Here is a 17233-nt window from a genome sequence, read left to right as displayed (position 1 = left end):
AAGAACACGTATATCCAAACTAAGAACACGTATATCCAAACTAAGAACACTTCTATATCCAAACTAAGAACACATATATCCAAAATAAGAACACATATATCCAAACTAAGAACACGTATATCCAAACTAAGAACACATAGTATATCCAAACTAAGAAAACGCATCCAAACTAAACGCATGAGGTGGAAAATGCTGTTTGCAGCAGGACTGTGCTGCTGTTCAATTTGCAGTAACTGCTTAACACAATCATTTCTGCATAGTACAACATTCCTGCACAAAGCAGTCAACATGCTAGAATCCATCCTAGACAAATTCATGCTGTTCTGAAGACCAGAGGTACAGCACACTACTAGATAGGTGTACCTGATAAACTGGAAACTCTGTATATGTTTAGGTGTACACATATGTAAAACAAAGAGAATTGGTTGTCCTTGTGAGCCTGATTGCCTGAAAATGGTCTTAGCACTTCGAACTTGCTTTTAGTTAGCATTCAGTATCGCCTACTTTGCATCTACTCTATAATGGCTGAAATGAAAAGCGAGCTGGAGTTTTTAATGTCATGAATGAAACCACAATGTTATATGATTTGACACCAGAAAATCCTCAAAGTGATGTATAGAAAGAAAATCAATTTCCTCAGCTTTGCCAGAATGAGAATTAATGTTAAGCATGCTAACCCCCCCCCCTTTTTTTTAAAGCATCATCTAATCTCATCCCTCAGTGAGCCTTAGTCAGTGCCTCTTGCCTTTTTTGGATGTAGTGCATTGATTTGAATGAGTCATAAGATGGAAAAGATACCATTCTTAGAGCCGAGTTAGTAAAAGTATGCTGCTTTATATACATAAAAGTAGCCCACTTGTACCACAGCCATGTAACATTAAGAAAATGGGTTGGAGTATTGCCGTTGAATGAAATAATTTCTCCATGATTATTATCCATCCTTTAAACTCCTCTCTAAAGTACAGACCACATAATTGAGGTGAGTCAGCTAGCTAAAGGTCAGGCAAATAAATTAACTTTTGGTTATATTCATAGTCCCTTTTCCCTCTTCTCATGCTTGTCCGTGCAAGTGTAAATGCACGCTCGCACACAACCGCTCATACACTAACACAATAAATAGAGTAATTGGTGATGAACTACTGAACTTTGTAGCAAGTGTATTGCTACGTGAAAATAGGTGGAGACTTATTGTACCACACTGCTTAGTCCATTCATTACCAAAGTGCTCATGCATATTTTGTTGTCCAATCTGCAAATCTGTCATTAAATCAATAAAAAGTGCTAATAGGTAAAGAGCTGAACAGCTATACTCTGTGTTTACTTGCTCAGTCACTTACAACTGTGATTATTGAGGACAGGAGACATACTTTAGACCTGACTGACAATCATGAATGCACTAGCGCACAAAGAGGTACATTATTGAAATCATACCCAGTCAAGTACAGAGAGCACAGAGTAGACATTCAACAATGCAAAGAAGGGAAAATGAATAAAGCATTTAAACAAACTCTTCAGTATGTCATCCACAGGAAATGGATACTGTAGCAAGCAATAGGTGCATACAACTGACAACCATGCATCTACATCAGAAGCCCAGGTTATGTTAAAGCAAACCATCAAACCCCTCTGGCCCTAGATTTTCATGCACATGGCCCACTTGTGCTCCACCTCTCAAACAGAGACCCTTTCTTTTGAACAGTGCTTGCACACATTTGTGTATACATGTGTGTATACACAAATGTGTTACTCAGACAGAGACACTAGTTACTCAAAGGTTACTTTACTGGGGAAGTCCGGGTAGCGTCGTGGTCTATTCCATTGCCTACCAACATGGGGATCGCCGGTTCGAATCCCCATGTTAGCTCCGGCTTGATCAGGTATCCCTATAGACACAATTGGCCGTGTCTGCGGGTGGGAAGCCGGATGTGGGTATGAGTCCTGGTCGCTCGGGGCGCCTGTTCAGGGGGGTGGGGGAATTGGGGGGGGGGGGATAGCATGATCCTCCCATGCGCTACGTCCCCCCTGGTGAAACTCCTCACTGTCAGGTGAAAAGAAGCAGCTCCTGACTCCACATGTTTAAGAGAAGACGTGTGGTAGTCTGCAGCCCTCCCAGAGGGGGTGGAACAGTGACCGGGATGGCTCAGAAGAGTGGAGTAATTGGCCGGATACAATTGGGGAGAAAAAGGGGGGAAATTCCAAAAAGAAAAAAAAACGTACGACGGGTGGGCAGTGAGAGGCTGAGAGAGTGGTTTAAAAATTTTTTCAAAAAGGATCGGCAGAGGGGCAGTGACCAGGAAGGCTCGGAAGAGTGGGGTGATTGTCCGGGTACAACTGGGGGGGGGGGGCAAAAGCCAAAAAAAAGAAAAAAGTTTCTTTTCCTGTGTTTGTGAATGGGTCTATCTAGAGAAGCAGAGTTGGTGTACTCCTAAATGGATAATCTATGAGAACACAAAAAACAAATTCAGTATGCCGTATTAATCAGGCGTTGGACTGTCCTCATCAGTGACCCAGCCCTAACCCTGTCTTTGTTCACATTGAGCAATGTTGTGACTGAGCTGAGTCAACACACCCTTTGCCTAACAAGCCTTGCTTTGCAAAGCCTGAAGCTCACTATAATAAGTCACAATCCTTTTATTATGAAATAAAGACATCACATAGTGTTTATCTGCACCTTTGTGTAGCAACTACAGAACACTTTGCTTCTTCAATTCTTTTGCAACAAAGATATAATCCTCCCATGGTGAAATGTTTAATTATTCAAATTAAACATTTGCATGGGTCAACTTCCTTTTGCAATCCAGAAAGCCTGCTTTCAGAGGTGATCATTGCCTACCTTAGGATTCATCCATATGATCATCTCGGAAATTTCTGTCAAGAGCTCTGCAAGGCAAGATCTAAATTGTGCCTCTAAGACACACAGCCTGTGGCTCTGCTGAAACAACCTTCTGCCCCTCTGAAAATAACGAGAAGCCTTATCTCATGGGACTTCGAGAAATGTCCGTGAAATCCATTTGCTTAACAGGGGACCATTTATTCTCTCGTGCTCATTTTGTATGGTACTGCTGCTTACTGAATCAGAATCAGAATCATCTTTTGATTGGCCAGGTATGTTTGCACATTCAAGGAATCTGACTCCGGTTTAGTGGCTCTCAGTGTACTTACACAGAGTAACAACACAGCAATCTTCAGGAACGTATACCAGGAATGACTGTATACCAGTGAAACCGTTTCTGTGAACTGTAAACAGGATACAAATAGTGCAAAGAAGTGAAGAGTGCAAGGGGTGCTGAGATACATATTAAACGGTAAAAGGGGAAAAAAAGACGTACATGTAAATTTTTTTGGATTTTTTTTTTATTTGAATTGTTAATCATTTAACAATCCCCATAAATGTATCACTACAAAAATAACTGCGCTCTTAAATCAGTTGCACGTTTTGTTTTGTTTTGGGTTTTTTTTCTATCACAGTAAAAGCAGAAACCTGCATTTGTATGATGTTTCCTCTGTTCTTCAGTGGTCCACTTCGGTGCAGGGGTGAATGTGTTTGGTAAGTCGCCATTGAGTTGGACTCACTGATGGAGGGTCTTATAGTCCACTTCCCCTCTGCCCTTGGGGGCTGGGGATACCCTTCAACATGGTGGAGCCTTCACGCAAACGGAGGCGAAGTGCGTAGGGATTGGTTTGGGATGGACCCATGCTTACATCTGAACTGAATGCTGACTAGTATGAGAACACAGCCACATGGGATATCAAACGGTTGAAATTAGTTATCACAACCCATACAGTGCGAGTTTGAGCCGTTAGTGGCTTAAAAAAAACAGATGAATTTTTTTTTATGTACAGTATACAGCCTGTTCAGATATACAGCAGTGAGTGGAATGTATTGTACATTAGTATTTTAGACTAAAATACATATATATATATATGAGTAAATACATTACTGCTGAAAACCCTTGGTCATTGCATTTTAAAAGCTTATGTCAGGTATAGGGTTATTTGTCAGGTCTCTTGTGGAGTATTTTTTTTTTAAAACAGGGTGCCTACAGGAAGAGTATCTTATTACCGATATCGAGAGGGAGTGGGAAATGAGGCTCACTTGGGTTTAAATGCCAACGGCCTCGTCCTCCCAATCGTCCACTCTTAAATTATGAAAGGTGGACCTTAAGGCTGCATCTGTTGATAACAGGTTGTTTTCAGTTTTGGGAAAAACATTTTCATGCACACATACCAAATGAATTGCTGTAGGCAATAACTGGAATTTGGTTAGTATTCTCCTCGTAAAGGAGGCATTTTCTCTGATTGTCAGAACCAAGTTCCACCGAGAAAAGTTAAATTTTATTGCATGACAAGGGGTATTAGCACTTCAAAAAAAATGAAAAATTCAAAAGTACCGTCATAACGTACAACATCATGTAATTGGTTATGCCAATCTCTCATGAGGCTCCCAGACAGCAATAATGTCCTTGTGACCAGTCCAGTGTGAAGCTAATCGCACTTAGGCAAATAATGCTTGAATGTATTCTAGATTCTAACATCCCTCCATCCATTATCCAAGCTACTTATCCGAATTTGGGTTGCGGGATGCTGGAGCCTATCCCAACAATCATTGGGCGGCAGGCAGGGAGACACCCTGGACAGGCTGCCAGTCCATTCTAACATTAATTCTAACATTAATGCTAACATTAATAACATTCTAACATTAATGTCTAACATTCTAACATTAATTTTAACATTAATAACATTCTAACATTAATATCTAACATTCTAACAGTAGTATTCTAACATTAATATTTTAAATTCCATCTTTACATTTTATTTTGTGCACAGCATCTGCACATTCATTTTCACCTCATAATGGATCTGCGTGCCAGCATTTGTCCTTTGACATGATATGCATGATACTATTGATTTGAATTAATTATGTAAATATTGCCTGAAATAAAAACATGCTTGTGCTGCAGATAGACAAATTGAACAATGGCAATGCAATTCAGAAATGCATACACACACAGCCATATGCATGTGTGTGTGCACGTGTATGTACTTAAAATGTGACTAGACTACTTAAGTGAAACTGTACACTCTTAAAAAGCACACTCTTACAAATTCACATTTTGGAGTGTGTGTGTTTAACAAGGTAAAAATGAAGAAAAAACATGCTTAGTTCAAATATTTAAAACCATATTTGAATATATTTGTCTAGATCCAGAGCTAATTTAATTTGTAGGCAAGTCTCAGCCAGCCAGCCAGCCAGCCAGAACTCTATTATATCTACTCATCAGCTCTCCTCTCATGTGCCCTGCCACAGAGCCACTGTATACCAGACATTGTTTGTTTCAGTCTAAAAACCGCTCCTTGCCCTGGTGGTCAAGGTCCAGTACTACCATTAGTTTTTGTCAGAATATTTAAGGGTGCAGAGCCAATCCCATGCCCAAAATCATCTGATCTGAAAATAGTCCAATAGAGATGAGCACTAGTATGACTAATAGCTAGATTATGGCACATGAAAACAATTTAAAATGTGCTACATGCACAGCAGCTTTGTGTGCATACATCACACAGTGTTTTGCAATATCAAGTATATGTGTCACATAATTGTGTTTTGTCGCATGAATGCGCGCAATTGCTAGAATGGATCATAAACTAGCCTAGAGATTCTATAGTGCAGGTCGTTGTGTGTGTGTGTGTGTGTGTGTGTGTGTGTGTGTGTGTGTGTGTGTGTGTGTGTGTGTGTGTGTGTGTGTGTGTGTGTCCGCGGCTAATCTCGCATACTACCAGCCCCATCAGCCTAAACATTTTTTTTTTTGCATAGTTATGACTTTATGATCAAGAACCTCTCATGGTTGCAGTGATTTAAAACCTTTGAAAAACCTTTGTTCTCTGTACCGCTTCATTCACCCTCTAGCTCGCTCGACCAATGCTGCTCTCTTTCGCTGCCCAATCAGTCGACTTAGATCGGGCAGCAACAGCATCAAACCATTATGTATTCAGGCACGAGACTTGAAAGTAAACGAGAAGTCGATTGTATTTCACAACTCAGCAAGTCATTCACTGTTGATCTCAGCACAGGAGAACTGCAGGAACACTGGATGAACCAAAAATAATAACCTCGGTCTTTATTTTTATAATATGATAAAGCTGGGTAAACCATTTATGTTTGCATATGCGTGACTCACATCTACGGTTGACTCCAATAGGGCAACGACATGATCAAAAGTTATTAAAAGAATTTTGATAATCCAAAAAAATGCCAAAGTTATATAAAGGAACAATTTCCTCTTAAGTTGCAGTCAAAACAGGAAGTATTGCAGATTTATGTGGCTGCCCGATCTGAGTCAACCGTAGATGTGAGTTGCACATGTGTGATGGTAAACAGTTTACCCAGCTTCATTATATTATGAAAATAAATACAGGGTTAGGGCCAGACCAAAATGGTCGCAGAGCAAATCGTTTCTTTGTGGAAAGTACAAGTTCATATTAGAATTGGTCGCATTTGTGCAAGGGTCCACCTAGGAGGCTGCACATCCACAGACTGACAAACAAAATATTTTTATTAGGTAGATTTTTTTAGCTTGAGTGCTGCACATTGAACCCCCCCATATTTCTTGTTCAATTGACTTGGGCCCTGCACAAATCTTGTAATGGCAGGAAAAACACTGTTTTTTTATTTTTTCTGTGTGTGTCTGTGTATCTGTCCCCTGCTAATATCACATGCTACTGAGCCTGTCAGCCTAATAATTTCTGTGCACAGTTATGACTTTATGAGAAGGACATCTCATGGTTGAAGTGATTCAGAACCGTTGAAAAACCTGTTTTTTACAGCAGTTGAGTGCTAACTCCTCAGCTGTTTTTTTGCCACGTATGAGCACCAGGAGAAGGGTAGATATACTGGCATTGCCTCCATATTTTCCCTTCTCCCGGTAGGTGAAAAAGGGGTGGTTTGTTGCCAAGTCCAAGCACTGGAGAAGGGGAATACGCCTGGCGGAGATCTGCGCTCTACTGAGTGCACTCTCTAGTTAATTTTAAGAGGTAACTTGCAGAAACAATCACTTTGCAGCCCTCGTTTCTTATCATAATGTAAAATTTGTGTAACTCATGTTGATTACTTGCATTTTGATAAGCAATGCCAAAATGACTAACATTTTCAAGATACGCTCAAATACATAGCTATCTCGGCCTCAGTCCACTGATGTGTTAACAGTCGAAACAAACAAGTCAGTGAAAGCAGAGTCTTGGCTACGCACTTTGTAATTCACTTCAGACTGCTCCTTGAAGAGCTCCTGGTCATTAATATACACCACCACCCCTGGGGGATAAAAGTGACATTTAATTGGTCAGATTTAAAGCCATGCCAGCTGTTAACGAAGTTGTAAATTATCTTGTTTACTTTTTATGTGATATCTACACCTGTGCAAAGTTTCTTATTTATTTTTTTTATATGTCTCCCCTCTCTTTCTCTCCCTCTCTTGCTCTTTGTTTTCAGCACGACATTAATGCCAGGCCAAGGTAAGACTGCCAACATGATTCATGCTCACATTTTTTTATTTCTTCAGCTGTGTAGGCACTAAGTACCCTTAAAACCTCCTCAGTAAGCTCCTGCTACCATTAGCCACCAAGACACTCACAGCTCGTATTCAGCCTGCAAAGTACCACACACAAAAGACGCATGCAAAGATGTCCCACCCTACCTTTTCCCCCCCTACTTGCTCACTCACACATACACTACACATGCACACATGACTTACTCCAACATGCCAGCCTTCCCATGCCATCAATCGTATGCCATCATTATGCAAGTCACGTCGGTGCTCCAGCAAGGCAATTAGTAGTTTTGATCTGCGTGTGCCTAATGGAAGCAGATGAGGTGACAATCTGCCTGGTCCAGTAAGAAAGGGCCAAGGGGATGGTGTGCAGGTCTGAGTTGTCAAGTCAAGTCAAATGATTATATCAGTGCATGCTGGTGTGTGTATATATGTTTGTGTTTACTCAAGCATCTGAGTCAATCTCCTGACCCCAAGGTTCAACAGAAGTATTGTCCTTATATTTGTAATATCCTCAAACTGATAGTGTTTGCTTCAAATAGAGAGCGAAAGAGAAACAGAGAGTCAGATGGACAAACATGGTTTTAATATTTTCAGGCACTATTGCACTTTGTTTCTTTCCAACCATATCTTCAGCCTTTATCTTATCTGCCTGTGTCAGAAACTCCAAAATTGATATTCTCCCCCCAGCCTCATCCATTGATCAGCTGACATGGAAAACCTACCCACCTCCCTTTTACTCAGGGGAGTCAGGGCAGGAAGACTAAGCCCCGGCAAGCTCTGTCTCTCTGCTTCCTGTCTCTCTGGCCTTTCATCTCAATGTACTCCTCCCATCTGTACGCACACACACACACACACACACACACACACACACACACACACACACACACACACACACACACACACACACACACACACACACACACACACACACACACGCACTCACACCCCCCATATACACATGCATGAACAAACATGCTTGGACCCTGTTTGACTGTCTGATTGCAGCAAATGCCAGACCATCTGTCTCCAGAGAAGAGAGGCTTGTTCTCTGCAAGACTTTGGTGTCCAAAGGAATGTTGGATGAGAAAAGATTCCTATATGCCACAAAACACACCTTGAAGTAAAGGCTCTTGAAAACAGACGAGGGCGCTCTGTTGTTGTAGCCCAAATTGACCATCTACTCCTCTTTTCTCAAAAAAAAAAAAAATCAAACACAAGTTAAGCTTTATCACTGACGGATCTTTATTGTGGTGTCAGTTAATCGTAGGAAAAATTAATTTGTTCTTTGGAAGGTTTATCTTGTAGTTCCAGCCCATTAGCTGACACAGTCATGACCAGTGCTGGCCTTAGGTATTCTAGTGAATAGCCAGCCTGTGTTAGTGCTGTGCCCTGACCTCTGGAACAGATGGCGGTGGACTTGGAGCCCAAGAATGAACCTGAATTAACTGGCTGTCCTTGGTCAAGTTTAAGTTTCCCAAAACACCTACCCTAACCACCTGATATACACATGTACACTCACTCCTACAGTTTTTGCAAGTCCTTTGTGTATTTGCCATAAAACAGAAGGTAAAGAAATAACTCTTGACTCCCCTGCTGGCAGAGTGGCATTAGAAATAATCTGGTGGAAAATGTCACACGTTCATAATGGAAGGCTGGAAAAAAGTGAGGTTTATGGGGAGTTGGCAAAGGTCATGTGAATGAAAGAGAGAGACGGGACATTTGGAACAGTTTCATGCTTGGATATACGATCGCGGTTAAAAAAAAAGTGGAGATAGGTGAGTAAAATCGAGATTTGAAAATCAAATGAAGCAAAAGGTGAACTGGAGGAAGAGATGAACCTCAAATGAAAGGCGGGGCAGAGAGAGAGAGAGAGAGAGAGAGAGAGAGAGAGAGAGAGAGAGAGAGAGAGAGAGAGAGAGAGAGAGAGAGAGAGAGAGAGAGAGAGAGAGAGAGAGAGAGAGAGAGAGAGAGAGAGAGAGAGAGAGAGAGAGAGAGAGAGAGAGAGAGAGAGAGAGAGAGAGAGAGAGAGAGAGAGAGAGAGAGAGAGAGAGAGAGAGAGAGAGAGAGAGAGAGAGAGAGATTGTGTGGAATCAGGCGAGAAATGGATGTTTTGGGGTGATATGTAACACGATCCAGACAGTAAATTTATTACAGAGCAGAATGCTAATCTCCTTCGCCTGAGCATCTTATCGCTTCCACAGAAAGAGCCTTCCCCCAGTAGACCATAATCTGGCAACCATTCTCACCTGCACTGTACTTCTAGCTCATCAGTAGGATTCCCCAGCTTCCCCAAGTCTCTTAACATATGTAGGCCTATTGTATGTCTGCAAAGGCTCAGTCTTCTTCATAGGAGAAAAACCATCTCCTGTTTTTCTAATGAGATGCATTTCATATTTCCCTTTCACTGCTTATGACTCTCATACCCCCTCTTCTGTTTACAAACCCTTTTTTGTGTATATGGACCCTGGGTTGTTTTTTTTTCTGTGTGTTTCTCTTTTTCCTTTTATGTGAACACTTCAGTTAACAAAATCCAAACCACATTCATCATCTGGTTCTAATCTTGCTTATTGCAGCATCTCTGTGACCTCGATCCTGTGCAGGCTCTGATGGGTGGGTCTCTGTGCATGCATGAGAAAATCGGCTCATGGCCCAATGTGCTACGGTCACCGCAGCAGCAGATCAGCAGCACAGATGGGCAGAAAGGATATCTTAAGCTACAGCAGACTTTTCTCTCTCTCACACATTAGTGTTGATGTGCTCTGCTTGACAATATCTGAAAAAGACACCTCAGACAGTTGTTCAGTAAATAAGAGATGTGGATTTTCTTCTTTTTCTGGAGATCCATTTTGTGTAAAACTGAACAATTGTTGCTTCTAGCACTGTAGGTTAATAGCTTTGACAAGTGTGGTGTATTAAATAATTTAGTTCAGTGCAATGGGGGCGACCATTACAAACAGAAAGCAGCACAGCAAGCTGGCTAAAGGTTTTCAAGTCAGGTCTTGTGAGGACTGGAACTTCCTGTGTTTTCTTTGGCTCCTGACATGAGCCATCCCTTTCTCCCTGCTACTCTTTCTATGTCTTTCCATATCCTGTCATGATTAAATATACAACAGAAGGAAAGAAAACAGGGAAAAAGCGGTCTTTTACAGACATGTCCAGATAAAAAAAGACTATGGTTGGAAAAATAACTAAACATAATCTATTATAATGCTGATGCAATTTGTCTAGCTGGTGCCTTTCCTTCCCAGACACTCATTTTACCATATGTCTTTATTTTGGGCAGATTTCTAACGTTGTAGGTGAAAGAACTTGCAACTTCAACTTGTTTTGAAGAGATCTTTTCAAAAGTATCTACCGTAGATGATCTTTGCACCTGTTTGCACTGTATCTCGCCAAATCCAGTCAATTCAGGAGCTGATTTTGAAACGGTATTGATCGAGTAAACATTCTTTAATTGAGTTACAGGGACTTTTACACTCCAATGTAAAGAATAGAAAGAAGTAATTACTGCATGCAACTCAGATCTCATTATTGGATAGATGCATGATTGAAGTATAGAATTCACTGAACACATCTGTCAGCGCACATCTGCCACACCCATACTCTGCTTATGTTTTTAAACTTACTAATATATTTTAGGTTTAGGTTTAATTCATTTGCACAGAGAAATTATAGAAACAGTATACCACAAGCACAGAAAGTTGACTCAGTTCATCTGGACACAACGTCCAGGTTGCACGACATGGGGTATCAAAGAACATTGGGAGAAACGTTTCATCACTCATCTAAGTGACTTCCTCAGTCTCAACTGACGCAGGTATCCCCACCCTTATAGACAATACAGTGGCATAACGACCGAAATCAATGACCAGTTTCATATGCAAATATGGTTTCGGTCATTATGCATCTGTCGCCATCTTACATTGATGTGACTGCAACATTCCCTAAACCTCTGTGAATAGTACACATGGCCATTGTAACTCTAGTTAGTGGTCACACCCATATTTGCATTCGAAACTGGTTGTTGGTTTCAGTCGTTATGCAACTGTATTGTGTTGTTTATAAGTGTGGAGATACCTGCAGTCAGTTTATAGGCTGAAGATGTCACTTAGTTGAGTGATGAAACGTATCTGTCAATAAACGTTGTATCCAGATGAACTGATTCAACCTTCTTTGATTTTCTTACCTGGATTATTGAGCATGCACCAAGACAATACAGTGGCATAACGACCAAAAACAATGATCCATATCATATGCAAATTATAGTGACCATTAACTAGTGTTACAATGGCCATATGTACTATTCAGAGGATTGGGGAATGGTTGCAATCACAGCATTGTAAGATGGTGACAGATGTACTCTTAGCACCCCCCCCCCCCGGTTCAGGGATGGTCATTCCCTCTTCAATTAGATGGCCTCTTGACTCCCCATTCAAACAAGCGTTCCTCCCTATCAAGGATGTGGACATCCTCATCCTTGAAAGAGTGGCCACTGGCCTGTACATGGGTGTAGACTGCAGAGTCCTGGCTTGACATTTTAGCTCTCCTGTGTTGTGCCATCATGGCCAGCATCTGTTTAGTTTCCCCATTGTACAAGTCACTGCGATCCTCCTGGAACTTAACAGTGTACACTATATTGCACTGTTTGTGCCTTGGGGACCCGATCCTTGGGGTGGACCAATTTCTGGTGCAGCGTGTTCTGAGGTTTGAAAGCAACTGTGACGCGGTGTTTGGAAAATACACGTCTCAACTGTTCTGACACTCCCGCCACATATGGGATACCTGCAGTCAGTTGAGACTGAAGAAGTCACTTAAATGTTGTGCCCAGATGAACTGATCAACTTTCAGTGATTTCCTTACCTGGATTATTAAGCATGCATCAAGACAAAAGTATACAACAAGAGAGGGCATAGCAATCATGCAGGTGGGACAAAGAAACTGGAAAACTTTTAAGAAACGACTCTCCCTGCAGAGCAGAAAAGAGGAGACGGAACAATACTATAATTGTGAAAGTCAAACATTACAAAATGCTTTAAACAAAACAAGGGGAACAGAAGTGAGAGTGTTGCAATACTGCTGGGCAATAATTGATGTTTTCATCTTACGAGAACCCAGGGTGGTTATTTTCCCCATAATAAAAAGCCTTGACCAGGGCAAAACGATTATGTTGGTGGAATGTGTTGGCTACAGGTCCTTAAGTCAGTACAACTATGTGAATGGAAAGCCCGGTGACATGAGGAGAGCTTGCTTAGCAATAGCGATGAAGGCCTTTTGAGGACTTAAATCACATGGTGCAATGACACTAATATGATGAGGCCTGGTGCCGAGTGTGGCACCTCTAATTACAATACCAGGTCCTTACATTGATTGCGCCAATCACTCATGGCTCATTGCTGCACCTCAGGGGGACCTGTCACCTGCCTTACTCATTTTGTCATGCATGGCCCCAAACACACACACACACACACACCCACACACACACACTCCTTCTGCTTTGACACTCTTGTGACACTTTAATACATATTCATATGGAGGTAAGCGCATGTTCTCCGATTTCTCCCCACAATGCTAGTAAGCACCTCACTGGCTCCGTTAGCATCACATTAGACACACATAATGCGAGTTATGCACTGTAACCAATCAGCCGTGCCATCATGCACGAGGTGTGTGTGAGTGTTTCTTCTTCTCCACACTGACATTTCGTTTTCCAGACTGATGCCTGTGCAAAATGTGCACTCTGGCGCCCCCCTTGTGGCAAGTTGATAACAGCTTAGTGATACTCAACCCGTCACTGCCCTTCATCAGGTCAAACAGATGGAACAAGCAAGTTGGGGAGGGGGAATGTAAAGGGTACATGGCTAAAGGACACAGGACAGAGCCTGGAGATGAAGCGATGGAAGAAGCGTCCTGGGTTCCCTCTTATGAAATATTCACGTTCCCTGAGGGAAAGTGAGCCACTAAGTCACTACAGGCTTTTCGCTTCTTCTCCGATTCCATTTGCCTGCTGTGGGTGTGTGGGTGTGTAAGCTTATGTGGGCCTTAACATTTCCTTGTTGAATTATTTAAGAGTTTTTTTTTTTGCTGGAAAGATTGTGTGTGTGTGTGTGTGTGTGTGTGTGTGTGTGTGTGTGTGTGTGTGTGTGTGTGTCTGTGTGTGTCTGTGTGTGTGTCTGTGTGTGTGTCTGTGTCTGTGTGTGTGTGTGTGTGTGTGTGTGTTTGTGTCTTCAGAGGGGCCGAGTTGCTTGCTTTGACCACATATGAACACACTTTCTATTTCAAACCCAACTCTCTCTCTCTTTCTCTCTCTCTCCCTCCCTTTCTCTTTGTCTCTCTTGCTTTTAATTTGCTTTATTATAAACGGTTGTGCCTGGTAGAGGTTAGAGGCACGGGTTACTGGAGCTGTTTATCTGAGTCGGTGTGAATTTATAATTAGAAGAAATGCATTGTTTGTGGATCTGTGTGTGTGTGTGTGTGTGTGTGTGTGTGTGTGTGTGTGTGTGTGTGTGTGTGTGTGTGTGTGTGTGTGTGTGTGTGTGTGTGTGTACATGCACACCCTTTGATGATAACTTTTGCTCACTAATGGCGGTTTTAATTTGAACTCCTCTTGGTTTACCTGAACACATAGACAGTGCTTTAGATACAAAAGGGCCCTCAGCCAATGGGCCTATTTTGACTAGGGTTATCAAATGTTTACTGGTTTATTTGACTTTTTTTTTAATTGTGTTGCTACATGAAAAACCTGAACCTTTCGATGAAAAATGCTGGTTCTAAGTGGAGCTTGGAAAATAGAAAGCCACCTATAGACTTGGGGTGGGGGTGGGGGGTTGAATCTGTATTGTTCTTGTCAAAAATACAAAGCAAACATAATTTATTTTCAAATAGAAGCCCCTTTTGTATTCAATATGACTGCAAAGGCGATTGCTATTTTATGAATATAATTCACTTTGGTTGCAAACATTCAGCTGTGTCCAGAGCTCTGACCAGAGCTCTAAGAGTGCTTTTAGTACTGATGTGCCGTGTAGATAAGCAGAAGAGCTGTGGCTGCTTCTCTGCCCTGCTTTCTGTGAGTCCAGAGAACAAAGGAGACACGTTAAATGTCTGTGGTACATTCAAGAGTTTTCCATTGCAGCAGAATTGGGTTTGCTGCATTTATGTTGATGCTCCAAGGCCATAGTACCTATTAATAATGGATCGTTAATCCATGTGTGTAAAGTACATCTCTCTCTCCCACCCTCTCTTTCTCCGTCTTGTTCCCTGTCCCTTGCCCTCAGCTCGTTCTCTCCTCCTCCCCTTGCTCTCATGCATCCTTTATATATTTGTCTATTTTGTTGTGCACATAGGTGTGTGTGTGTGTGTGTTTGGATTTGTGAATAAATGTGTGTTGAAGTGTTGTTGGTTTTCGTTTTTTTTTGTTTGTTTTTTTCCCCAGAGACCTTTGTGCCAGCTTATGCATTTTATTCATTGAGGGAAGGAATGATTGTCAGTTTTGTTATGCTGACATTGGAAAGCAGGTATGAGGATGAGAGGGATTTAACAATTCAACAAGGAGCGCCACAAGACTCAGCTTAAAATATTCATAATCGTAGAAATCCCTCTTTAAGTATTGAAAAAGGGGAAGATTTAACAGAGTAATGGATTGAGAGCATTTTTACATTTCAGACAGCTCGCTGATGCTCTTATCCAGTGGGACCTGCTGCAAGAGCAAATAGAAGACATCAGTATATTACAGTCGTTCCTAGCAGCATAGTAATAGAATAATGCAAAACAGTTCAAGTCAGTTTTTGTCATGATATTTAAAAAAAAAATCTTATAGGGTGCAGGTAAAGCGGTGCAAAAGTTTAAGAGAGATGAGGGTGGGTTGTCACTTGTAGCGATGTATTTTCCCTCTACAACGAAAGGTATGGAGTAAACACTGAGGAGGAAATAGACAAGAGGAGAAGAAAATACAGTGCGCTCTCTTACCAGGTTGGTAGCACAGGAGGGAAAGACATGAAAAATGAAATGCAGCATGGCAAATAATATTTCAGTAGGCTCCAGTGCACAAGACTGCAACAATAGGTTAATAGGTTAGTTTCCAGTGGCAAACTTCACCAAGCTTTGCAGCGTGAACATTGTTATTCTCTCCAGCTACAGCATGCATGCATATATATATATATATGTCAATACAGATGCAGGAAAAAAAATTTTAATACATATTTTGTATTGATATTCCGCTCCTCATTGGTTGAGCACTTCTAACAACACCATTGACGGTTTCAGAAAACGCTATATATATATACCCACCATTGAGTGTTTCATTTAATGAAGTTTTATTTATATATATATATGTATATATATTTATATATATATATATATGACCAATGCCATTGCAGATAACGTGTTTTACCTAATGTGTTAACAAGCCAAGTATATTGAACATTCAAGAGGACTCCTAATTCTGACATGGTTTTACTTTTTTTCTGCATTTTTTCTGTTTACTGTCACCTTGAGATTAAACCTAGACCGTAGATATCACATCAGAAACCGTGTTCAAGCATAAATGTGTGCTTCCTTATCACCTGCTCATTGCATTACCTATCCAGCCTAGGATAGCTGTCCCATCTAATCATCTCCTCAGCATAGCAGGCATCTGCAGTTAGGTCTTTTACGAGGCAGGCGGGGTAGAGGACGTACTGGAAATAAACAAAACAATTCCAAAATGTGTTGATTATGGTTCTTTCTTCATCCTGGACACAAATACCAAATAAGCATGCATGTATGTATGTATGTGCGTGTGCTTGCTCTCGCCTTTGTACTATTATGTGTGTGTGTGTGTGTGTGTTATTTTTTCCTCTATAAAAAGGACAATCAGGGAGGTGTCAAGGCAAATGAAAAGGAAAACAAGTCAGAGAGCTGAGTGTGAAAGAGTTTACAGACAGAACAAGGCAGGATAGAAGTGAACACAGTACAATGTCACCATTTCCTTTGTTCTGTAACTCCATCGTGTCAGCCAACTTCTGTAGGAATCTTAATTTGACGGCAGCAGGGGTGGGACAACGAAACCTTGTAATTCCAACATATATTTTTCCACTCAAGTTTCCGGCTTTGACTGTGCCTTACGATAGAGAATTATTCTTTTCTACAGGGATGGATTTTTTAATATGTCTTGGATTGCAACAGAGAAATCTGTTCTCTGCATGTATGTCTTAATTTCCCTGCCCCCCCCCCTCTCCGTATACACACACACACACACACACACTTAGTGGTCTGTTCACAAGGCAGATTGTCACACTACATCTGTAGAGAAAAGCCCATAGCCTATACCCCATTCCCTCTCATACATGCAATGCATACATTAGCCAAATGGCTCAAAAGATTTCACACCATTAATTATACATTCTAAAATGAGGCGTAAACACAAAAGAGTACACACGCGTAGTAATAGAAAATAACATGGCAAATATCTTTATACCAACAAAGAAGACACACACACACACACACACACTATCTCACTTCCACTTGCAGCCTTTCACCTCCTATGTCCAATTTAACCACACTTACACACATACACACACACACACACTATAACGTGATAGCCTTAGGGTAGTATCACAGGTCTGAATTTGGTTCTGTGGAGATGTAGGAAGATAGTGGCAAGCTGAACCAAGGTGATGAATCAGTGCCTTATCAACCCTATGGCCCTGGGTATG

The 17233-nt window shown here is 41.3% G+C and overlaps 1 protein-coding gene across 2 annotated transcripts in view; it reads left to right on the top strand.

The window, feature by feature from the left end:
- trim44 (tripartite motif containing 44) overlaps window positions 1-17233 on the top strand; it is a 62522-nt gene that overhangs the window by 27770 nt on the left and 17519 nt on the right. For both annotated transcript variants that reach the window (XM_056281928.1, XM_056281927.1), the window contains exon 5: window positions 7484-7506. In XM_056281928.1, coding sequence (XP_056137903.1) covers window positions 7484-7506 — 23 coding nt within the window. The remainder of the gene's footprint in view (window positions 1-7483; window positions 7507-17233) is intronic.

The sequence above is a fragment of the Lampris incognitus genome, chromosome 6 (genome assembly GCF_029633865.1).
Source record: "Lampris incognitus isolate fLamInc1 chromosome 6, fLamInc1.hap2, whole genome shotgun sequence".
NCBI classification, from domain to species: domain Eukaryota; kingdom Metazoa; phylum Chordata; class Actinopteri; order Lampriformes; family Lampridae; genus Lampris; species Lampris incognitus.
The sequence above is the reverse complement of the archived record's forward strand: the minus strand, read 5'-3'. Positions and strand labels throughout refer to the sequence as shown.